The sequence below is a fragment of the Tetrao urogallus genome, assembly GCF_951394365.1.
Source record: "Tetrao urogallus genome assembly, chromosome: 17".
Taxonomy (NCBI): Eukaryota; Metazoa; Chordata; class Aves; order Galliformes; family Phasianidae; genus Tetrao; species Tetrao urogallus.
Window position 1 is genome coordinate 6,204,723 of NC_136830.1, and position 25,490 is coordinate 6,230,212.

The window sequence follows — 25,490 nt, forward strand, 5'->3', positions numbered from 1 at the left end:
GTGCTGCGCGTTAACCCCGTTGGGGGAATGGGTTTTTTTCTGGTAGCTACAGCTTCCAGGGAAGGGAGGGATGAATTATTCTCTGCTGCTGCGGTAGCACTTGGTGCTTCTTGCCATTTCCCCCTGTTGAAGTCTAACAGCTGCATTCTGACAAAAGCATTTCCTGGGGCAGGAGCAATGCCTTACTGCAGGTGAAGCAGGGCAGCAGCTGGTGGGAACCCAGGAGGGGAGAAACTGGTGGACCTTGGTTCAGGCAGAGAACAATTCCCAAATATTCCAGGAGTATTTAAAGCAGCCAAACCAGCTACAAGAGCTCTGCGACTGTCTTCTACATGTAGAAGAGTCCATGACCCAAAATATGCCTCTCCCTTTCCAGCAAAAAAAACTGCCCTTGAACAATAAAACATTCAGTGATGTGCCCTGCAAAGATATCTGTCAGCATGAACTACAGGCTCTCACCCTGCAGCTGAAACCATTAGCAACCAAATCCTCATTGTTTTCCTGGTAATCTGCTATTCCTTTCCACTGATGAATGCTTAATCCCCTTTTAAACAAATTGCCACAGCAGCACTGGCTCATCGCGCTCTCAGCAAACAGGGTCAGCCCCAGCAGGATGCAGTATTTGGGGTGTATGTAATGGGGTGCTGCTCCTACCTGTGCTGATGCCAGGGTGCTGCCGTTGCCTGTACTCCCCATGGAATGTTTGCATTCAAATAGGAGCCAGACAAACAGACACTCCCTGGGCCCTTCATTCCAGCTGACAACCATGGCTTCAAACTGGACACAACCAGGGCTTGGGCCAAGGCATGTCCCAACGGGCAGCGGGGTTCTTACTGTATGGGGCTTCTCCTTCCTGTCTGTGGGGCTCCTGCTGCTGTGTGCAGACTGCAGCCCCCAGCCCACCTGGGGCTATGCAGCCTATGAGATAGTAACTCCAGAGAAAGCTGGCTCTAAGGCAGGCAGAGCCAGCCAGGGCAGCAAGTCCTACTTCATCAGCATTCAAGGTGTGAATTATACCATTCACCTCAGGCAGAAGAAAGACTTTGTAATTAAAAACTTCCCTATACTCACTCGTGACTCCAAAGGACAGGTGATGATCGAGCAGCCCCGCGTGCTAGCAGATTGCTATTACCACGGCTATGTGGAAGGAATCCTGGACTCCATGGTGACTCTGACCACCTGCTCTGGGCTCAGGGGACTGCTGCAAATTGGAAGCTTGAGCTACAGCATCGAGCCCCTGGCAGCTTCCTCCACATTTGAGCACCTTCTGCTGCAGAGGGAGGCGGCAGTTCCTGGGACAGTGATCTACAATACACTCCAAGGAGGCAGGCGATTTCCAGGTCGCGGGACAGCACCCAGGCAGTTCCAGCCCTGGGGACAGACACGGTACTTGGAACTCATGGTGGTGGTGGACAAAGAGGGGTTTGACTCCTTTGGCACAAGTATAAGAGATGTGACACTAGAGGTTATTGAAATAATCAATCTGGTGGATGGACTGTTTTCCTCTGTCCGCCTTCGCGTGTTATTAACAGTACTGGAGATTTGGACAGAGAGGAACCCTATCAGTATCACCAAAAACATAACTCAGGTCCTTCACAGCTTCAATCGCTGGCGCATTCAGCATAGCCCTGCACACATCATGCACGATGTGGGGTGTCTGTTTGCCTCGCTGGACTTCAGTCACAGTACAAGAGCATTGCACACAGATGGTGAATCAAACTTTGCCAGTGCATGCAACAGACAGCGCTCCTTTGCTGTTGTATCATTTGCAAAACAGACTTACATTGACACTGCAGTCCATGTCGCTCACGAGTTAGGATATGTCCTTGGCATGGAGCACGATGACGAACACTGCAGGTGTGGAAATGCCTCTAAATGCATCATGAACCCAAAGAGCACAGTGAGCTATGGATTCAGCAACTGCAGCACAAAGTACTATTTTGATTTTATAACATCAGGGCAAGGAAAATGTCTGAATAACATTCCATCATCTATAGGGAGATTTGTACCGCAGCGCTGCGGGAACGGTATCCTGGAGGACAGGGAGGAATGTGACTGCGGCTCGGAGGAACAGTGTAAGTCAGACCCTTGTTGTGACAACACCTGTCAAAAGAAGGAAGGAGCCATCTGCACTTCTGGACAGTGCTGCAAGGATTGCAAGCTTCTTCCAGAAGGAGAAGTGTGTAGGAAGAGCATCAATCCATGCGACCTGCCCGAGTACTGCAACGGGACGTCTGAGCATTGCCCAGAGGATGTGGCCAAGCAGGACGGAACCACGTGCGCTGCAGATGGATACTGCTATTCAGGAAAATGCAGATCTCACACATTGCAGTGTCGGAATATCTTTGGTGAGAGAGCACAACCTGCTCCACTACAATGTTTCGAGGAGCTGAACACAAAAGGGGATCGGTTTGGTAACTGCTGGGGAGATGGCACAGACACCAAATTTCAGAAATGTAAGGTAGAAAACGTCCTTTGTGGGAGGGTGCAGTGTACTAATGTTAGACACCTGCCTCAGGCAGATCACTCAACCATCATCCAAACCCCAGTGGGCGATACCTGGTGCTGGGGCACGGAGTATCACGTGGGCCTGGACACCTCAGATGCTGGAGTCGTTGAGGATGGCACGCAGTGCGGCAAGAAGATGATCTGCATCAATCGGACATGTGTCCCTGAGGAGAAGTACCTGGCATCCCACTGCTCTGCCAACACAACCTGCAGAGGAAAGGGCGTTTGCAACACTAAAGGAAACTGTCACTGTGACAATGGCTGGGCACCTCCCTTCTGCCAGTATGCTGGCTTTGGAGGAAGCATCGACAGCGGCCCAACACCGGTCATGAAAAAAGGGCTTTTTAAGTCCATCGTCAGGATTACCATACTGACTGGCACTGTTCTGATACTTGCAGCACTTGCCATTGAATACATCAGAAAGTTTATGGCAATCCGACTGTTGAGCAGGCCTGCTGGACGAGGTCAGTCCAGAGAGGGGGATCCTGAGAAGGAAGAAAGTGAATCCAAATCAGCTGAGAATCAAAACTCCCCAGTATAGGACTTGATCTGCAGCAGCTGGGCTCAGACACTGACTCCTGATACAGCTGCAGTGGACTCATTTAAAACTTATTCTACAGAAGCATACAGTTTGGGAAGCTCGGTTTCTTTTCTGTAGGATAGCAAAATGAAATTGTTTTGATAGATGTCAGTAAGAAAAAAAAAAAAAAGACTAAAATGACAGAAGGGCTCAGGTTCATTTGAAATCCTGATGGTTTGCACAGGCAGTCATCGCTGTGAGCGATACATGGAGCAGCGAGGATCCCAGGGTGGCTGAGGCAGAGCCTTTGCTTGTACCAGTGTGTAACAACCAGAAAGATCAACGCAATGGAAAGGTGATACAAGATGTGTAGTGACAGAGGGACAAACCCCACAGAAAGGTGTTATAAGGGAAGGAAAAAAAAAAAGGACTGCTCACCCATCTCTGAAGATCTAGGCTCACAGGGGAGAGATCTGCAGAAAGAGATCCTTCCCCAGTGGCAGTCTGCCTTAAATGAGGTCTAAGAGAGGTGCAGCCAGCCTCCAGCCCTTCTGATCACACACATGAATTGCCTCCACCTGCACTCCCAGGGCTGACCTGGTCCTTTCCCAGCTGCTCAATCTGTGCTTCAGGCCAGGACTCAGCAGTTCCCATTCAGCTGTGTACAAAAAGCACAGGCTGGCTGTGCAGGGGTAACCCCAACCTGTGCCCTGGGGGTGTTTGCAGCACGGGTCTCCAACGTGGGGTGTTTTAGAAGTACAGCAGAGCAAGCACACAATTTACAAATAAATAAATATGGGTATGTTGGGAAGGAGCTCTCAGGAAACCTACACCAATAGGGCTGTGTGATAAAGAGGGCTGGAGACCACAGGTTTACAGACTGGCAAAGGAGCCGAGGCAATGAATCAGGCACAGAACAGCTCAGGTTGGAGGGGCCGTTAGAGAGCAGTGCTGTGGGAGCAGGCTGCCACATCACAACATGGCGGCCGGGAGTGATGCGGCCTTTCCGGAACCTTCTTAAGGGAGCAGCCAGGAGCCATCTCTGAGAGCCTTAAGGGTGAGGAGATGGAGATGCTGGTGACAGGGGTGGCCTTTGTGAGGTGCTTCACCTCCATTTTGAAGGTGGTGAGATGGTTCCAGGCCCCTGGGACAGCACTGCTCCTCAGGCTGCGGGTCTGGGTGGTGCTGGGGGCTCTGCTCCTCCCTGAGGTGGGCGGCCATCACCCGCCGCCCGGTTACGCCGTCCATGAGATCATCCGGCCGAGGAAACTGGTCCTGGCAGCAGGCAGGTCAGCACAGGGAGAGGTGTCCTACGTCATCAGGGTAGAGGGCGAAAACCGCATCGTCCGCCTCACGCAGATGCGAGGACCGGTGGTGAACAACCTCCCGCTCATCACCTACAGCCCCCGTGGGATGAGGGTGGTGGAGCAGCCCCACGTCCCTGAGGGCTGCCACCACCTGGGCTACGTGGAGGGCAGCCCCGGCTCCATGGCAGCGCTGAGCACCTGCGCGGGGCTGAGGGGACAGCTGAGGATCGGGAACCTGAGCTACGGCATCGAGCCTGTGCCGGGCTCTCTGACCTTCCAGCACCTCCTCTATCGACGAGAGAGCTGGGACAAGTCCTCGGCATGTGGCTTGACAGACATAGCCATGCGAAAGCAACCAAGCTGGCTGGGGGCAAAAAAACCCTTAGGGAAGCAAAGCTTGGATCAGAGGCTGCAGCACACCAGGTACGTGGAGATCTTTGTCGTGGTGGACCACCAGCTGTTCACCTTCCAAGGGAGCAATGAAACCTCTGTGATGTTTCTGGTTATAGATACGATCAATTTATCAGAAATACATTACTATCCTCTGAAGATCCGCATCTGCCTAATTGGGCTGGAGATCTGGACGCGTGGCAACTTCATCAGGTACAGCCCAGATATAGAAGAAGTTCTTACCAATTTTAATGATTGGGGAAATAGGTATCTTTTCCATAGGATCAAATACGACATTGCACATCTTTTCACTTACACAGACTTTGGACTCACCGTTGGGCTGGCGTATGTAGGCAGCATCTGCTACCCCGGCTACCAGTCAGGTCTTGTATCTCACATACAAGAAGATTTTGTGATCTTTGCAACCATTTTTACACACGAGCTGGGTCACAACCTGGGGATGGAGCACGATAGAAAGGAATGCAGGTGTGGAAATGCCAAGTGCTACATGACGGGAGGTTCAATCGACGGTGCCACGGCTTTCAGCAACTGCAGCATTCAAAGCTATTTAGACCTGCTCAACAGAGGGGATGGCAACTGTTTAAACAACATCCCCGAGCCCAACAGATTGTTCTACTTTAAGACCTGTGGCAACAAGGTGATAGATGAGGGAGAGCAGTGTGACTGCGGGGGCCTGCAGCACTGCCAAGGCAATCCTTGCTGCTTCCAGAATTGCAGGTTGAAGCCGGGGGCTGTCTGCTCTGTTGGGCAGTGCTGTCAAAAGTGCCACTTTCACCCTCCAGGGCACAAGTGCAGGTCTGAGGTAGATGAGTGTGACTTGCCTGAGTATTGCAATGGGACTTCCGAGTGGTGTCCAGAGGATTTGCACATGCAAGACGGGACGCCCTGCGGTGACAATGGTTACTGCTACCGTGGGAAATGTGCATCCCATGACAAACTATGCAGAAAAGTCTTTGGGGATGAAGCTCGGAGTGCTCCAGAAAGTTGCTTCAAAGAGCAGAACATGAAAGGGGATCGATTTGGCAACTGTGGCGGCGATGGGAATGAAGTTGCTTTTGTGGAATGTAAGCCCCAAAATGCTCTGTGTGGAAGGCTGCAGTGCGTGAATGTAAAGAAGACAGCCTTTCTGGAGAAGTCTGAAACCATCATTCAGACTCCAGGGCCTGAGGATTGGTGCTGGGGCACAGCCCACCATGCTAGCATAGATACACCTGATATCGGAGGAGGAACTGACGGCACCAAATGTGGTCCAAAGAAGATCTGCATTAACAAAACGTGCACAGATGTCATCGTCAGAACCAAGTGTGATGCAAAGGTTTTGTGCAAGGGGAATGGGGTTTGTAACAACCTTGAACACTGCCACTGCAAAGCTGGCTGGGCCCCACCAGACTGCCAGTTCCATGGCCTCGGGGGCAGCATGGACAGTGGCCCTCCACCAGCTCTCATGATCTCCATTGCAGAGGCTGTCCAAAATAAAGCTTTTGGGACTGCAATAGGAATCACTGTTCTCGTTGCCCTCGTTCTAGTTGCTCTCCTCATTGCTGCAATCAAATACATCAATGCAATAATTACACTTTTCTGTACAAATTCATCCATAGAGACACCTGAGACTCCTGAAAATGAGGAGCAGAATATGGAAGAAGACGAAGAAGAAGAAGAAGTTTAAAAAACCTGAAAGCACTGGGAAACTCATCAGCTGAGCTTTGGGAAGGACTGAGGGGTTCTGTGGGTACATCCCTGAACCCTGACTGACAGTCCCAGATTTGTACAAAGTGATTTATGTAACGTAACTGTGTGAACTGTACAAAAGTTAATTACACAAAGCTTGAGTATTTCCTCTTCTTGTATAACCAACTATGTAAATAAATGTGGGTTGGGCCCTAAAAATGAAACTATGAGAAATTAAAGAGCATGAAAAATACAGGCTTGTTTTCCTCTCACTGCAGCTAAAGATACATTTACAGGATCTCAGTAATTCACCTGAGCGTTTAGAGGAGCACACACAGATGCACGTGCAGTCCTGCTCTCCAGGTTCATGAGAGGTGCTCCGCTGGGCTGAAGAACCTTAATTTTCTGAGTGTTGTGGCCAAGCAGGAGTTGGCATGAAGGGAGATGTGAGAAAAGTCAAAGCATGGAAGTGCGTGCTGATGATTGAGTCACCAAGGTTGGAAAATGTCTCTAAGATCATCCAGTCCAGCTCTGCAGTCTTGCTCCAGGCAGCTGGCTAGCAGGAGGGTGCATGCTCTTATTTTTACATTGAATTGAAAGATGGATTTAAAAATATTCATCTTTGCTTTAATGTTAACTTGTAATGGCAAATACCTGACAAACACTTAGAAAAGTAAAACATCTTTTGACCACATGCCCTCTAAGGAGCTGTACTAGTCTTGAAGTTGTTACATATAATTTGCTGTATTTCTAGAGATATTTCCATAAGGAGAAAGCCTGTGCTAAAAATTTACCAGGTTTAAAGAATCCCGTTCAAGTCCATAGAAATCTGTAAAATAAATAACTATCTTCACTAAAAGTGCTTTTCTGACAGATCTGCTTGGGCTCTCATAGCACTACAGTTAACTGTGCTGATGACAAAACAGTTCACACCAAGACAGCCCAACAGCTGTGCTGGCTGACTTTGCTAAAATACGACGAGGCCCATTGGGATGCTGCCTACTCTCATTTTTGCTGCAGAAACTCATCAGAGCAGGGTAGATGTGGACACCTCAGTGTCCGGAGGGCTGGCAGTGAGTGTGCTGGCATAGAATTTCTTCTGAGAGCGCAGGAGAGGAGTCTGAGTGTCAACGTCGCGGCAGATGTTGCGTTTGAGGGAGAGGAAGACGTGCTGTGTCCAGCCATACACAATGCAGTTCAGAAGTCCCTGGGAAGCTGCTGTCAGTGCCTGGGAGAGATGGCAAGGGAGATCAGGGCTGCTTTGTCAGTTGGCACTGCACAGCATTCAGCAGCTCCCTGCCAGGCTGTCAAAACTGGGACGTTCCTCCAGGCCTCCCACTTCCAGCATGATTTTATCTATCTGCAACCCCCATGCGCTATAGAAATCTCATGGTTATTTTAATAATCCCTGCTAAATTCTGCCTCCGGCACATCAGACAGCTGGACAAGTGCTGGGGAGGAACTGCAATCAGAGTCTCAGAGAAAATGAAAAATGTAACTGAATTCTGAGGAACTCTTCTAGTCCTTTTTAATGAGATCTCCATGATAGTGTGATTTTGGTTACTGAGACCTTTTCAAGTCTGCAAAAAACATAGCAACCAAGAAAGAACTTCTTTGCCAACAAAAAGCAGAAGTTCAACTCAAGCATTTACATTCATAGCTAGAAAAGCCCTGTTTTGTCAAGCAGAGATTAGAAATAGACAAACACTATTTCATCTGTTCAAGCAGAGAAAGCAAATCATCAGAGGGTGAAGTTTGTACCTGTAGAATGAGAAGAGCCATGTAGATTTTGCTGCTTGTTGAAGCTGTCAGCTTCAGTATTCCAAGGAGGACAGCTGTGAGAAAGGATTGACAAAAGGGTGTTGCTTTAACCTCACCTGCTTCAACTTTCGTTGCCAGGCACTGTGTCTCAGGAGAGTACTGTCAGTGTAACTCAGCTCACTGCTAACCTGGGGCCCAGCAGCAGAAGAATGCGATGGGGTAAAAAACCACTCGTTGTTCCACCATCTTAATCATTGCCCACTGCTGATCTCCCAGGAATCCCGTGGAGTTTACAAACCTTTTGTACAAACCTCGGGCTTGAATGAGTACAACCTGAAAAGAATAAGCACACATTCTTGCTCGTGTTTTGAACACATGCTCAGATCTCACTTGCCCCTCTGCAGAACAGAGTTATCTTATGTTTTTTGGTGAAATCCTCAACGTCAGTTCTATTAAACCTCTTCACACTACGCAACATTGTGCTTCTGAGGAGAAAGTGATCTTCTCTGAACTGAGAACTCTCCATTGATTGGTCTCTTGCACTGAGCTGGCAAGCGATTCTGTAAGCCTCCTCTACCTACTGAGTCCTGTTTGAGATGGGCTGCTCCAGATGGATTTATATTTTCTCTTACCCTCCAACCATTCCAAAAGGAAAGCAGTACTGCACAATTTTTCTCCCCACACTGTCTGGCTGACAATATCATCCAAGCAAACTTGGCAGACTGAGAAACATCTCGCATGGAAAGCAATTTGTGACTCATGTAATGATGAAATGGAGTAGAACTTCTCACACTATCCAGCTTGTGCAATGGCTAGCATGCAAGGATTATGTTTCTTACCAGAATGGCTATGAAGCTGATAAGAAAGGAAACAAGGAAGACCCCAATGCCATAGAAATGCATTGCTCGGCAAACAGAGCCGCTCAGCGTCAGCGGCTCGTTGGTGGGCTCAGCCATTTCTGTGTGCATCAAGAGACACCTGTGGGGAGAAAGGGAGCAGCCTGAGCTCTTGCCATGACTCAGAAGTGGTGAGGCTGTTTCAGAGAGAAGCATGAGACTTACCCATGCTTTTGACTGAAGTTCTGGTAGCAGTTACTGCTGTTGCCCAGGCAAAACACAGGCACCATTAGGAGAAAAGGGATCAGGCTAAGAGAAGAGAGGACAACAGCACAGTTACTGCATTGCAATGCACTGCTGCCAGCCAAACAATCCTCGTTCTTTCTTCTGTTACTGCAGAGGACTTAGAAATTCTTTTTATTGACATTGCTCTAGAGGATTATTTTACCAACTTGCTAATTTCAACACTTCATTCATACAGGCAATTGGCAAAGGTAGCACACTCTGAAAAAAGACTATATATAGTTAATACGGTTATAACTAACTTGGCTGGAAGAAGGCCCTTACATCCAAAGACTCTTGCTCTGAGCATTCAGTAAAGCTCACATCAGAGTAAGTACAAAGCAGGATCAGTGCATTATAATTTACCAAACACATCATTTTGCCAGAGGGAAATGAATCTTACCTGGACAAAATCGTTGCTACTCGGCCAATGCAACTTGCATAATCTACAGCCTGCAAAGTCCAAATAGTTTAGTTAAATGATTGTACAGCCACTGGCTCCCAGCAACCAGCTACTAGGGAGCGCTCCAGCAGCTCCAGGTTCTAAAGTGCTGATAAATCCCCACACTAAATACAAATGTTTGTTTCCACTTTGTATTGAATCAGTACTGCAGGGTTCAGCGAATGCTGACATGCAATAGACACAAGCTACACTTCCACAAGCTTACTGACGTGTCCTTCTTCAAAATGTGGGAATTGGAGAGGGAAACTTTGAACCAGATAAGTAGCAGACACTGTATGAGCTCCTTGGTGTAAATAGTCATTCTTTGTACTCCTTATTCATCCAACCTGGCCCTGTTCCTCAGAAACTTCATGTTCTGATGAAGAAATGCAGGCAATTTGGATGTCCCGGTCTCAGCTCACCAGGAAATGTACTTTGTCAGCTGGCATCCATGCACCAGCTGTGAGAATACAATGTGGGCATAGCTGTAGTGCTAGGGAACTTAATGTAGGTGCTGCATTTTGAATGGGAGTCCATCAAGAAAGAAACCAATCCTACAAGTAGATCCAAACAAGACCCTTTGAAATACAGACTGGTCTGTCTCACCTGCTTCTCCTGCACAGACAACAGATGGAGTACCTGAGACTCAAAGTTTGCTGTGTACAGTAAATGTCTGGGGAAGAGGAAGGGAATAGGCAGGGCTGGGGCTGATGTGTTCAATGGGAAGAGCTGCATAAAAAGTCTGCTGTCCTGCAGCAGTATAACAGGAAGAATTTCAGTTACAGAGCAACTGTTTAGCCAGGTGTGAGGAATGAAACAACTGCAAGTAGAGATTTTGATCACATGGCGTGTGAAGTGTTTGTTTAGCCTGTAACTCAAAGAGCGTATTTGAGTACTATGTCCTTGTTCCTCAGTTCCCAGTGATTACACCAGCTCCAAAATGGGCTTTTATAAAGGTCAGTGATGATGAAGTCAGGACCGCCCATTCTTCATGGAGCCAACTCACTCCTTTATCAGCAGCTCCCTTCTGTCACACCTACCTCAAACTCTCACAATACACTACTGACATTCTTGAATTCTGTATGACATCTGGGGAGGACAGAAATTGCAGTTCTCTATTCCAAACTGTTCGGGTCCCTGCTGCTCCCCTTTACTCTAGAGAGCCATTCCTCTGCCATGCCCTGGCAGTAGGCAGCAAAAGCAATAAACTGTTTATTCAACTGCTGCAAACTGCTGTTCTGCAGAATAACTCCGCCAATACACAGTCCTCAGCTTCCTCTTCTCTGTGACATGCACTGACAACTGCTTTTGCCCATTGCAGTCTTGCAAGCTTAATCTTTCACTGAGATGCTGTAGCAGACTGAGCTGTATCTCTGCTGACCTAAGTGGTCCACCAAGATACATCAGTTCATACAGTCACAGGGCAGAAGGACCTTCAAAGTCCTTCTGACAAGATAAACTGTCATACATGCACTTCTTAAACCCCACACAGTTATACCTCAGTACCCAACAGCTGTTGTGCATTATCATCCTACTTACTGTGGAGGGCATCCTGTTAAGGTTCTGATTGTATTTCATCTTCAGGTCCATGTAGAGATGCCAGGTGTAGTTGGCAGTGTATAGAAAAGAGGCCACGTAGAATACCTGAGAAATAGAAACAACCAGTATTTTAGCTCTATAATAATAGTTCCTGTAGCAGCATTAGTTCCTCAACAATGAAGCATGGGCCAAAGGCAAGATATTAAGGCAAAGGTGAGGTGCCCAACCAGCACTGGTGTGGGATGAATGTGCAGGGGTTCTCACCTTAGCCTGCACAAAACCAACTTTCCTTTGGCCCTAAATCAGGGACACGAAAGCTGATGACCCAAGGACTATCTTGTAAATACATATCTTTGTGACTTGGCTCATTTTTGGCTCAAATTCTGACCATATAAAATGGGTTAAGGCACTTTGATCTTCTTTATTTTACATCCATTAGGAAATACAACACAGATGTGGCACTTAGATTTTGTAACTCATATAATGAGCTCACCATGCAGTGAATTCACAGAAACAGAAAACAATAGTATTTTTAAAGAGGAAAGAGGGGGCAGAGGATACAACGCTTTCACAGTAAGCAAACATTAACAAGCTAAGAGCCCTTTTCCCTCTGTGGGAGAAAGAAGGAAAGAAAAGATACAAAAACTGTTTCCCCACAGTGAGTTTCCCAGCCCCTTGACTGAAGCTTGAGATGAAACCAAATACCTGAAATCTTCTGTAAAAAGAACAAATCTTTCTTGTGCTTTTTCTGAATCCCCAGCCATGGTTTCTCCAGGCAGTCAAGTGCAAACAGTGCTGCCTGACCTCGAGATATATATACGCGTGTGTTGTTTGTTACAGGAAACACATGCTTCAGTGACAAAGGCAAAGAGGAAGGGCTGGGCTATTGAATTTTCCTGTGGATTTTCTACCCTTTGCCAAAGAAGCATGGAGCACAGGTTTGCCAACCTGGTATCATCTAAGTCCAGGAATGCAGTCACTAAATAAACCTGGTCTCCTTCACTGAGGTTGCAAACACTCTTGGCTGATTCTCAAGAGGCTCAGTCCAAGGGGCTGTTAGCACTGCAGCAGGAATATTCCGGTGACTCATTTGCTCATTAGAGGAGATTTAATGAGGGTTCATTGCCATTCTTCAATTACTTCCAGAGAAAGTCATCAAAACAGTCCACAAAGATAATTCTCTTGCACTTCAAAACGCTTTGGAGAGCTCAAAATGTCAGCACTGCATTCTTTTTTGGAAGAAGGAACTTGTGAAGTCTCCAGAAAGAAGAGAAAGGAGTTCTCCTCCCCTGAGCCCTACCTTGGGCTGGGGACAGTCCTGTAGGAGGAGATAGAGCAGGCGCTGGGAGACATGGAAGTCCCTCATTATAACATTTCTGTGGCTCGCCATTGTGCTCAGCAACATGAGTGGAGCTTGCCAGGACATTATTAGGCCACTGGAACTGAACTGGAAGAATGTGGGGGAATTGTGCAATTATAACCACAATCTCTGCTCTGAACTTCAGTATTGCAATGCAAAGGCAAAGTAAGGAGGAGAAAAGAAGAAAGTCAAGGCATAGCAGAAGGGAGCACTATTTACATTTAATATCGTGAGTTTAACCAAGAGTCTGGAGCCAAAAAAAGTCTTTGAAATAAAGCCATCTCCTCCTTTACAAGAGGTAGAGATGCTAAGGGAATTCCAACAGCAGGAACTTCAGTCCTTGGTAATAAACTGAAGGTCAACAGTTTGCATAAGCCAGAATACTGTCCTGCTCCTAAGGAAATGCTTCCAGACAACCAAATCATATGCAGTATGATGTGGTTCTCTGTAAACATGAGTGCTAAGCTCCCCTGGCTCACTGCATTTTACAGAGTTTAGGTGTCTGTGTGCAAACAAGCCACATGTATATATGAGACACCCAGGAGTGCAAGCCTTGTAAGACTTCTCCTCTCCACACAGGCAGGACAGGGCCAGGAGACATTTATTCACATTTCATTTAGTTACAGATCACTTATACTCTGTAGAAGGCACCAGTCAAACCTGTTGCTGGCTCCTACATATGCACAAGATGTTCCCACCACACAGGAGCATTGCTGGGGTGTTGAGCAAGGAGGTGTCCTCTACCGTGTCACATGCACCACGCGGGTGCTGTTGCTATGGCAAGCGCTCCATTTGTTTTAATTTCTCACAGAGCAAACAGCAGCAAGAGCTCCTGCCAGATGCACGGTATCTCAGCTGTCCTGCTGCTGAGGACCAGTAACCCTGTGGCTGAGCTTGGGATGGGGCAGGCACCCCACACACCCCAGCACTGCACCCTGACAAGTCCTGCAAAGACTCCGTAGGAGTAAAGCTCCCTCCCTTCACCAGTGTCCCTGAAAAGCTTGCTCACAGGCAGGAAAAATAAGGGTAAAAAAGAGCCAGAAAAGCAAGAGAGCATAGCATGCTGTGTCACCACTGAGAAACGATGCTATGTTGTATGCACCCAACCTGCTTCTCCTCCAGCACTGAAATGTCTTCTCCAGGCTTTAAGAACATCACTCCAGCACTGAACTTCAAGAACTGTCCCCCAGGCAAAGCTACAAGGGAAACATCTCTGCGATGCCTCTTCCACATCTCCGCAGGCTCTTTCTACCTTCAGGCTCTGAAAAGCCTCTCTTGAACTATTCTCACCTTCCCCTCTACCATCATCTGAAAGATATCTGTGATATTGCTCTGCCTCATTCTCAAATGGCCAATTGCACCATTGCTTCTCTTAGAATGAACATATTACACTGCTTCCACAGCAGCACAAGGGAGCTTGAGAAAGCAGAGATGAGCCAGAAGAGGAACAGCTGCTGTCTGAGCACAGCACTCACCACCGTGAGTAACAAGATTTCACCCAAAGGCACAGCTGTTGAAAATATCCCAGGGCAGCAAACACCCATCCCCAAACACAGAGCAGTTGTGATTGTTCTCACACCATACAATTCCTTGTCCTCTCTTTAGGAACACAGAGAGCCTTGCTAGCTTTGGATGCTACAACACAGCAGAGACAGTTCCTATCTGGGGGTACCACCCTGCTCCAAGGGGCTGGACCAGCCCTCACAACACACACACAGGCTCCCAACAGCCACTTGCTCTTCCTAGACACGTTTTTGTAGGTACTTTGAAAGAAAACCATTAAGACCAGGGACCACCTCTTACAAACCAATGCTGTGGTCCACACTCAGCTGTGCCCTGAAGAATTTTTCAAGAGCAGTGATATGCAGCACCTAATGTGGTAATGGGAACTTGGTGAGACGAAAGCAAACTATCAGGAAAATGGCATTTCACTCATTCCACTCCAATTAGGCTCAGAAATCAGCTTGAATGCTGGAAGTGAATCACTGGGGCATGGTGCTGAGGTTGAATGGACACAGCAGTCCCTGAGCATCTACAGGACCTAGTCAGTGAGAAGGTAGGTCACAGCTCTTCGACTAACATGTTAAGCTTTAGCCTAAGTGAACGGCAGAATGCATCTGTTCCTGCCCAGAATGGGAGAAGCACGAAGAGGAATTGAAAAGCTGCAGTATGGGAAGCACGCAGATAATCTTTGGCACTGGGCCATCAGGAAATAGATAAAGATCTATCTACTCACTTTACAGAAGCTATCCAAACACTGTAACCACAACATCCCATGCTGCCCTTGCCTTTCTTACTGCCTCTCGCAAGTCACCTGTACCCACACCCTAGCACTGTAATATCTCTTGTACAAACAAAGAGATCTGCTAAGCCAAGTTCACAGGGGGATCCTGTGCCAAAGCCTGTCTCGAAACAGTCCCACAGGCCATACTGTGATCACTGGGGGACTGACTACAGCAATGAGCACAACGTAAGAGCACAAACTGTGACGCCAAGGCTACTTACTTGTCCCATTGCCTGCAGGTTGTAGCAGATGAGATCGTGCTTGGAGGTTGGTGTGCTATAAAGCAGCGCTCCGGCAATCCAGCACATGCCCAGAAATAGGTCAGAGAGACTCAGGTAGAAAAGAGGGCGAACCTGAAAGAAGTTAAATTGCTCAGCAGGTTTGAACAATGGTCACAGCAGCCCCGTGGCCACCAACAGCATCTAGATGTGTTTTCACCCCCAGTTCTGTAGGCAGGGCAGATAAAAGCCCTCTGATTCTTGCCCTGAGGAGCTGCTTCTGTGCAGATGCCCTGTTCTAAATGCCTTCTCTGCCCCACGATCCGCAAGCACCATCAAACCTTAACAGAAAACATTTCAAAGGTCCCCAGTGCTACACTATGGCAGAATGAGACAGGTTTGCAAGGAGCAGTGACGTTGTTTATGAAATCAACTACAAGAACAATCAAACATCAGGTAAACACAATCTCTTCTTCAGATGTGAAATTACTCAAAACAGACATTTTTCCTATGTTTTTATGACATTTCAGTTGATGACTAAGACTGAATGTTGTCACACACTGCTCGCATGTGCTGCTGCATCTGCCTGGAACAGAGTCACATCTCCTCTAAGGGCAGTTTCCACCCTACTTCCAGTTTCCACTCACTGGCCAAAAGGGCTGTAAACACTGCGGGAAAATATGTGTGCAAAGTTCTGGCCAACACTGACATTGTTAGGGGTAGAGCACACACTCTGGAAAAGCAGCCTAATTATCTAGATTCTTAATTGTAGTCTTTGGTACCTAATTTTCAGTAACCTGGGGAGAAAATGTTGACTTCTTTGCTTCCCTATATGAAATTATAACAATAAACACAGCAAGGAAAACATTCCAGCAGGGCTTGATTTTGAATTTTTTTTCATGGAACTGAGCCTTTGGGTGAAATTTGCTTCAGTGTTATTCTTTACATAAATGCTTGCCACCCATCGTGTTGTTATACTCCTCACTGCGAGTAAGAAGAAAGAGCTCAGTAAGGCTGGAAAGGACCAAGGCACAGCTGACTGAAGCAGAGCTGTCCTTCTGGCAGTTTCAGGGGCAAACTGCCTGCTACTTTCTGGGCTCCCCATTATACTCAGCAGCACAGCAGTCCTCTGCTTCCTGCAGGATGTGTTTCCTCAAACAGCCTTGCATCTCCAGTTCTGAATTCATACTACTCAACACAGTAAATATAGCTCTGGAGCTAGCTTCTGCATCACTACATTTACAAATGTCTCTTTTAACCAGTGGTAAATCCAGACTTTCCCTTGCTGGTGCAGAACTGAAGCACTGGCAGGCAGAGGATGGCAGGTTGGGAAGCTTTAAGGTTGTGAGCACTGCAGGTTAGAGCCAAGCAGCTCTGAAATAAGAAAAGCAGCAACATTTGCATCCACACAGGTGAGCCCTTTCTCTAGCAACACGTGTCCTTGGTGAGAAGCACCACAGATGGCTGAGGAGCTACCTTGGCAGAGACCTAAACAAAGGAGTAGGTCGCACAGTTGTAAGCAAAAAGCAACATGGTTCTTATTTGCAAAAGGGAAAAAAACCAACCAACCAAACAAATGGTATTTATAAAATAGAGGAAGGGAATGTAAAGACATAATGATTCAGGGGAGCTGCCAAGCTGGAGCATACGCGTTGATCTTGCTATGTCTGGCCACTGCCCAGAGGCATCTGCCTGCAGAGAACCTGTTGACATTACAGAGGAAATTCCACGTTCATTGCCTGCCATCATTTCTTCTGAATGATTCAGCTCATGCTGAAGTTTTATTGACTTCATAGATACAAAAAAAAAAAAAAAAAAGTTTCAAGAATGCAATATTTTATTTCCTCAGCTGGGGGTTGGAGGAGGAAGTGTTTATAACATTTTTCTCCTCCCAGCCTCCAGAGCTGTTTATATTCTACTCTGGAGTCTCATGACCCAGGGAATATTCAGTTTGTGGCAAGCTTTGATATGGATTTCTTCCAGCCCCTTTGTTTGCAAATCTGCCCATAAAACCAGAAGTGTGGGGACAAGAGGATGGGGAAGTTAGTGAAGAGTTTGCTGCTTTTGAAACACCAGCAGTGGATCCCCCAGCAGCAGAACAAGAGCTTGGAAGCCTGATGTAAAAGGGGTCATTCTGGCTGATATCCACCCTATCCAGATTTGCAATAATAATCTGAGCAGAAACATCTGGACTCTCTTGAGCAGCAACAGCTCATCTGTGAATTGGAGCCATGTGTAATTCACAAGCAGTGAGAGCCACAGCCACATCATATGACCAATAAATAGCACGAGGGCTCCTGAGTAATGTGGACTGGAAGTCAATGGGCTGGGGCTGCTGAGTCACTCTGGGACCCTCACCCAGCGCCACACTGCAGCAGAGGGAAGGATCTCAAGGGCCACATCCAGTGCTCTCCAGGTGCAGGCAATGTGTCAGCAGCTCTTAACTGAAGGAGCTTTTGATAGGCACCAAGTGCAGCATGAAGTCAGGAAGCAACCGTCCTAGCACCAAGGCAGAGATCCAGCTCTCCTTCCTAAATGGGAGTACCCTGAGATCTCTGCAGCTCGTTCTGGATGTGCTGGGAACACTGTTTCTGTGAGGCTCTGGCTACCTAGGAGCAATCTGCCTTGGTCATACATTCTTCTCCCCACCCTGCTTCATCCAGTGGCATGTCATTTGTTAGCCTGTCTGCATGCCTTCCTTCACGGAGGATGATTTACTGCATTCCCTGCAGGTCCTTGACTGTGGGCTGATGATCAAACCCACGCTGAAGACAAGGGGAGTATAAAGACAGCTCTGTTACAACGCAGCTGCCAGCTGTACCGTTCTACTGCTCTTAGCAGTAACCTGTTATCTGCATGGTCCACAGACCAGGCTGCAAATCCCAGACAAAGAACCATAGCTTCACACAGCTCTGTGCACTGCCTCAGGTCCTGGATGGACAGAGGGGGATTTACATGGACAGAAAAGCGTGGCAGGCTTGGGATGGAGTCTGTTGTGACTGGTATATCCCGGATACACAGGATCCCAAAGTGTGATGCACTTGGGACGTGACAGGTGCTGCTCTGGCATTAGAAATGCTAACTGTTCCTGCACACAGCCAAGGTGAAATCTTTCAAAGCTCAGCTGAGTTTGTCAGCACAACAAACTGCTGTTCAGTCCAGTCTAGTTTAGCCTGAACTCTGCAGCACCTCTGAGCTGTGCCAGTTTCAGCAGCACACCCGCCTGCGAAAACAACTCAGAAAAACCCACAGACAGACCTCTATCCCTGCATCTCCTACAAGATTTACACCCCAGCAGCTCTGTGCACAGCTCCTCATCCCTCCATGAGTTTTGCCCTGTAAAGGAGAGCACACCAACAAAACCTCATTCCCAAGAGAGGACTCGCTCGGTGTTAAGGAACCCGCTTCTCCCTGCGCAGCACAGCTCAAGGTTAATCTCAAACCTGCACTACGGACAAAGGGTCACACTCTGCAGCAGCCCTTTGCCTCCCAGCTGCTGTAAACAAGGTTTAGCCAGAAAAAAAACACGATGTGCAAGGTGCCAGCAGATCAGCGTGGAGAGAATAAGGGCTGCAGTCAGGAGTTGGACTCAGTGATACTCATAGGACTCTTTCAACTCGGGTATTCTGTGATTTATAGTCCTTACCTCGGGGGATCGCACCACATTTTGAAAGATGGCGTAAGTGATGATGGAGCTGGAACCTATAACACTGACAGAACAAAGCACAGGTTGGGATGGGAACATGCTCACGGCCGGGATACACCATCTCCCTTCTTGCTGGGGCCCATCCGTTGTACCTGAGCATGGCCATGGTGAAATGGATCCACTGGAGAGCCGAGTAGACCTGGGGGAGAACCAGAGAATGAGCCGCGAGGGAACGCAGCGTCCACACGGCACCCCGGCGCTGCTTTAAAGGCGCCGTCCGAGCTCCAGCAGCTTGGGAGGAGCCCGTTCCGTGCCCACCGCCCCCCGTGAAGAACCTTTCCCTAACGGAGAGCCGCACGGAGCCCTGCACAACTCTCTCTCGCAGCTCACGGCAGCTGAGAGAAGGGCCGTCCGGGCGCGCTCACCTCCTGCGAGCCCGACTCCAGCCGGGACGCGGCCGCCTCCGGGCTGGCCATGGGCACTGCCGCCGATCCCCGCGCAGCTCTCGGGGCTCCGAGCACCGCCCGCGCTCCGCCCCGGGACCACACCGCGCCCCGGCCCGCCCCCGCCTTCGGGGCCGCTTAAGAGCTGGGCAGAAGTCCGGGAATAGCGGTGCGGGGAGCTGTGCCGCAGAGCGGAGCTCGCGGAGATCCCGAACTCTTGCCGTCTCCCCTCCCGCAGCCGACCGGGGGCGACCCTGCTTAGCTTCGCCACACCGCCCCCCCTCGGAGCACATGGGCGCCGCGCGCCCCATCCCTGCCGGCTGCGCTGATGGCGTCACGAGAGGCCGTGGGCGGGAACGCGTTTGCGAGCTGCGCGCGGGCGGCGGCAGCTGAGGGGGCGCGCGGCGGCCGTTGGCGGGAGCGCTGAGGGGGCGCGCGGGCTCCGTCGCCTCAGAGGTCCTCGAGCTGAGGCACCAGCGCCTCCTCAGGAGCCTCAGCCAGCCTCACCTTCCCACCAACCCCGCAAACCAGCAGCCGTTCCTTTAGAAAAAAGCGGTTTAAGCAGCGGCTATTTGTTGGAACCGGTTTTTATTATCATCAGAGCAATATTAATACATTTCGTCTTGCAGCTCTTCATCCCCACCCCAGGATTCAAAAGGCAGCAAAGCTCCCACAGAAACCAATTTGCTTAGCAGAAAGCACAGTCTCAAGGTAAAACGTGGTGTTTGACTGTGATCCTGACAGAGCTTTTAAGGAAAAGCTTTTAAAGGAATTAATGCTTTTTTCTTCCTGTCGCAAGACCTCGTTTTTTAAATAGTTTTAACTCTGCCAAGGGCTGCTGAAGCTTTAGTTTCACAGTGTCATTCTGAAGATCAGGCTGGAGAAAGTATTTTCTTCGTGTTAGCGACCACTTGGAACCGTTAAATGTCCCTTTCTGTCTCCTGTTCTAATTCATGAGGTGAAGTTTGGACAGGAAGAACAGTCAAAAAAGCATCAGATGCCTTCAGCCATGGGAAAACTCACCTGAATTTAATCTGCCACTGAAAAAAAGCATTTTTGCACAAATGGGTGAGCCCAAGTGTAACTGCAGCTGGAGGAAACCACAGTGCTCAGACCTGGCTCTGTCGGGTACCACAAAGGGGTTCTGCTGCAGCAGGACAAGCTGTGATGTGCAGATCGAACCCTCAGCCCAACAGCCTCTGGAAAAGGCAGAAGGAAACGGCAGCTCTCAGTCAGCAGCAGGTAAGGACAGGACTCAGAGAAAACCCCACTGGGGAGAAAGAGGGAGGGATGAGGGGCGAACAGAACAAAACCCAGGAACACTAAAAGGCAGGGACAGGTGGGCATGGCAGGGGCATCGCCTCTGTACCTTTGGAAACATGGAATGTGAGACTGAATTTCGTCATTGGTTTGCCAGGGAACAGATGTAAAAACCACCGGGAACGTGCTCCAGGCCAGTATAGTGATTTTTTTTGGTCTATTGTAACACTGTTATTTAATAATATTTCACAGTACGGCAGCTTGCTTTAAGGTGTGTTTCCCAACACGCAGAATACTGGTTTTGAGGCATTGCTTCCTCTTGATCTCGTAACTGAGGATTCAAGGACGTCTGCTGTTCTCTTGAAGTCAGCGGGAAGTTTGCTTGCACTGGGAGAACTGGTTAGGACTTGACAGTGTTTCACAGCTTGTACAAAGTTCCCCAGCATATCAGAGCTCATCTTTTTCATTATTCTTCTTTAGGAAAGAAGCGAGGATATTGAGGCTTTTCTGGAGCTCCTCCTTTTTTCCATCACTCATTTTGTTCTTCTCGATCAGTTTTGTGATTCGGACAACTTCGTTAGCAGCAAACTCTTCTCCCTGCTCCAGTATCTTGCTCATAATTTTCAAGTATTGCTCAGCTGACTTCTTCTCGGTTTCCTTTGCTTTCTCTAAGCTCTGCTGTCCCTTCTTTAGGAGGGACTGGCGTTCTGACTTGTCAGTGACACTCATAAACTTGCTGGCCAGCACATCATACTCCTTCAGACAGCCTGGCATCCCCAGGTAGATGCCATTACTCTTCAGCCAGCGCTGAATAGCCCCGGCTTTAATGTGGCCAGAGTAAGGTAAGGGATTGTCAAAGTCACCGTCCTGGAACAAATAAAAGATAGGGTACTTCTCCTTGTCCAGCTTGTACTTTTCTCCCAGCTCAGTGTTTAGTTTATCACCATAATCTGTCATGAGAGAAAACACAGAAAAGCACAATATGCTGATCAAAAGAGAAAAAACAGTTTTCTCTTGAACACAAACTGGTAAGTATTTATCTCCTAAGGACCTCTTTGCCATGAAATGCCACACACTGCATCAAAAACACTCCAGGCAATGCATCCTTAGGTTTTCCAAATGAAAATCCCAAATCCTAACGATGCTCTGCTGTGGCTGCGATAGCACGAGTCATCACCAGCATTTCTATGTACAAACCCACTTCTCCTTATGGGAAATTTTGATACATTTTTTTTTGTTCTTGTTTTGCTTCATCCATTGATTTCATTTGATTTTACAGTTACACAGTTTTGTTTTTCTTGTCCTATGTGTAGAGAGCATGCTAAGCAGCAAGATGTTTGCTGTTCTTCAAGTTATGTTAATGAAGGGATTTCAGCTATGCTACGTAGGTAAATCCATCTGTGCTTACAGAAGTCAGCATGGGGGAAATTTAAAATTCAAATTCTTAAATCTACCCACAGTGCAAGAGGAAGTGCGGTGGCTGATGCGCTCCTCAGTGCTTTTCTCTTGAAGCCAATTGCAAGATGATCAAACTGCACCAGCTCTAGTGCACTGACCGCTTTCTGTGCTTCATCAGCAGAACACGGAGGGTTTGCTACAGCACACTGCAGCACGTTTCATTTTCCACACCCAAGCACAGCGTGCCAATCTGCTCAGAGCTCCTCACCTGATATACCCACTTCAGCCACCAGAAGATCTTCACTGGAGCCTGAGCTCTCTGCCAGCTTTTTGAACTCATCTTGTTTCTCGCCATAAGGGTACTGTGTATCAAACTTCACAAGGACAAACTTATGCTTGGGGATCACCTAAAACAAAACAGAAAATTGAAATTCAGTCATCCAGGTTTAAGCAATTCACAAGTAGCTGAAGGTTGCTTTAGCAAGTTCTTATCTTCCTATGCAATGAGTAGGTGCAGAGGGAGGATAGAAATTTCATAATTATGGCCTTTGGTAAATGACTCACTGCAGCGTGAAGGAAAAATGCATGTCTATATTCCTACAGCAGATGATAAAGATGGTACATGATAGGTTTGGAGGATCTGCTAACAGCTTTATTTATACACGATCTGCTCACTGTAAATCTGATTAGCATCTTGGAAGAAAGTCAATGAAACAACTTTCATTGGGACATTAAGAGGATAGAGGCCAAACCTAACGTCGTTCTGCACGTCCCAGCATGACAACCACAGCTCTTTGCTAACAGAGGAACAGGCAGGAGTGGAAATGCTGTGCTGGTTCACTAAACACAGAATTACTGTGATTCCCCTTCTCTTGAGCCATTGCTTTTGGATTTTGCTCAGGTTTCCCTTTCCAAATGAGTTTGGACAGAGCCACCAAATGGCAAAGGTTTGGAAGGGACCCCCAGTCCAACCTCCCCCCACAGCAGCTTCCTTACAGCAGGATGCACAGGAAAGTGCGCGGGCAGGTTTGAACATCTCCGAAGGAGGAGAATCCCCCATCTCCCTGGCAGCTCGTGCCAGGGCTCTCAGCCTTTCCCCACCACCAGGTGCTCCAGGCCCCGACCACCTCTGCAGCCCCCCACCGGTCTCTCCAGCAGTTCCCTGTATGCATTGAGCTGGGCTCCAGCTGCAGCCTGCCCAGAGCACAGCAGGAGGATCAGGATCGCCTCCCTCGCCCGCTGCCCACGCAGGATGGTAGAAGGGTTGTAGAACGCGGTATCCTTACAACGCCCAAGAAGGTCTGTCACAGCACACAACCAAGCACAGGGCCGCCCCGTGGCAAGAACAATTTTCAGCCTGTGTAGAGCAACACTTTCCTGACTGCTGTCCCTTCAGTCCCCTCGCTGCACTACGAGGCTTTCCAACAGGCGCGCCCACGGCGGGGCCCGGCTTCGTGCAGCGGTGCCCAAGGCCGGGCAGGCCCCCGCGGCACGGCTCCACTTGGACCGCGCCGATTGGCTGCGCGCTGCGGCTGCCGCTCTGCTATTGGCTGTGCCGCGGCCGGTCCGGCGCCTCGGCCATTCCGCGAGCCCAGCGCTCTCCTCGCGGCGCAGCCCCGTGCCCGCCGCGCAGACCCCCGGCTCTCGGGGCCTGCTCTGCGCGGTGCGGACAGCCGTGGTACCGCACGTGGCGGCGGCGCAGCGCTCCCGACGCGGCCGCACCCCCCTTTCCGAGCGCCCCGCTGAGCCCGGCAGCACGCTCCGGGTGGGCGGTACCTTGTAGAAGGTGATGGTGTCGAGAGGCACGGAGCCCTTGGTGTGCAGCGCGCTGCCGGGCAGCGCCAGGCCGAGCAAGCAGAGGAGCACCGAACCGACAGCGGCCGCCGCAGCCATGGCGGAGCGCGGAGGGAGTGAGGCTGTGGGTCACGTGAGCGCCGGCCGCCGCCACCGGGGCTCGGCCCGCCCCCCTCCCGCCCCCTGCGCGGGGCTCAGGTGCGGCCCCGGGCGTACGGCGGGCCGAGTGGCTTTGGGAGCAGCCGGTGGTCTCAGAGAACGCGGGTAGAGCGTTCCAGGAGCACGTGGAGATTTTCACGTTGGTATCTGTGCACTTTCCTTACTCTGACAGCCCGGGTGAAGTGCGGGCGAGCAACGCACAAAGCCTCAGTAGCAAAGGGAGAGAGAATAACATTAAACCCCCTCCCTACACGAGCATAATTCTGAATGCCCATCCACACGGGCTAAAGAATGAGCATGCTCCGTGCACTTTATCTTCCCTCGCTGTAGTTGTTTTTTTGCCATATACCAGGATACCCGGGTCGACCAAAGTTAAATGAGGAGCACCTGTTAACCTCACGACCATTCAGACAGAAAAATGAAGGAGGCAGTAAAACTGATTTGTAACGAAACTGACTTTTATATAAATTATAAACCCATCCAGTTTAAAGCAGATCTTTCGCAGTTCTGTCACTTATGTCTGTAGAAGGCTGAGGCATACATATCTTCTACAGTCATAAATTACAATGAAGATCAAGGAAGAGAAAGTTCAGATAAGGCTGCAGAGACAAGAAGAAATCCCATTTAAGTTACTAACGGTTAAAATAAAGTCATGATTATCAATGATCGCAACATATAAATGCAACTCTTGAACAGTTAGAAGTGGTAAAAAGTACAAAAAAAGGTACAAAATGATGGGGAACACAAACAGGCATTGTACATTTTCTTCTGGATGTAGACAAAGCAGGGTGAGAGACTTCTGACCTTTATCTACATCAGACACCAATTTAAAGCAAAGAGAAGAGTTGAGGAAATCGGTAAAAGGATCGTGGCTCATGATCCCAGTAGTACAAAAGCAGTATTTTGTCAGTCTGTAAACAGTAGACTTGGTAGGATTTTTTTTCCCCCAAGTATTCTTTTCAAATCATTACCAAAAACAAAAACCCACCCGAGTGGAAATGGGTGAACAGCAGCAATGGGTTATAGCTTGAACTTCTTACCAAGTGCCAGTGGGACATATGCTGGAGGGGAAACACTCTTTTTGTAAGAAATATATATTCAACTGTACACAATTTGTAAGAATTTTTCCCTCAACTAAGCCCCCAGACAATCAGTACAATCATTTTTGTACCCCACCATCTCCTCCCAGAGAGGATTTAGTTTGTGAAGAGATGGCATCTGGTTTATAAAACACTAAGTAATCAAAAAATTGTATTCCACGAGTTTATCATTATTCACCAGCGGCCAGACCTGGAAACGGGACAGCAGGCAGCTCTGAAACACAGCCAGCCTTCCCCTGACTTACAGATGGTTTGAGACCAGCCACCAGCAGACCTGAGCCATGCCAAGTGCTGACAGGAAGCGTGCCATGCTTCTATCTCCTCTCGAACCTCTTCATATGACACACGTCTCCCCCAGCAGTTTCAATTCTGCTTTTAAGGGAACAGATGCAGAAAACTTTTTTTAAAGCAAGTTCTGCTTTCTGGCACACAGGATTATAAAAGCTTGATTTTATTAACATCACTTACAATGTCAGTGTTGTTTACTGAAATGACTGGTTGAGTTCAACTTGTTGCAGCAGCAGTGCAAGGAAACTCCAGCACAAGCCCGCCCT

General features: G+C 48.6%; 3 protein-coding genes across 3 annotated transcripts; 1 reads left to right on the forward strand and 2 right to left on the reverse strand.

The window, feature by feature from the left end:
• Nucleotides 1–1,093: 1,093 nt before the first annotated feature.
• On the forward strand, nt 1,094–6,412 carry LOC306952890 (uncharacterized protein; the record flags this gene model as incomplete). The annotated part of the gene is made up of 2 exons (XM_079543667.1): nt 1,094–3,043; nt 4,058–6,412. 2 exons carry the CDS (start codon nt 1,094–1,096, stop codon nt 6,410–6,412), a joined length of 4,305 nt encoding a protein of 1,434 aa, XP_079399793.1.
• A 1,029-nt stretch (nt 6,413–7,441) lies between these two features.
• TMEM116 (transmembrane protein 116) lies at nt 7,442–19,536 on the reverse strand (the record flags this gene model as incomplete). Its single annotated transcript, XM_079544077.1, is given in 12 exon segments — nt 7,442–7,642; nt 8,176–8,249; nt 8,364–8,508; nt 9,015–9,153; nt 9,237–9,320; nt 9,697–9,746; nt 11,275–11,379; nt 15,140–15,271; nt 18,783–18,846; nt 18,935–18,981; nt 19,208–19,344; nt 19,347–19,536. Coding segments are annotated over 12 exon segments (1,368 nt in total).
• A 1,396-nt stretch (nt 19,537–20,932) lies between these two features.
• On the reverse strand, nt 20,933–23,776 carry ERP29 (endoplasmic reticulum protein 29; the record flags this gene model as incomplete). The annotated part of the gene is made up of 3 exons (XM_079543716.1): nt 20,933–21,435; nt 22,152–22,290; nt 23,660–23,776. 3 exons carry the CDS (start codon nt 23,774–23,776, stop codon nt 20,933–20,935), a joined length of 759 nt encoding a protein of 252 aa, XP_079399842.1.
• Between the last annotated feature and the right edge of the window lie 1,714 nt (nt 23,777–25,490).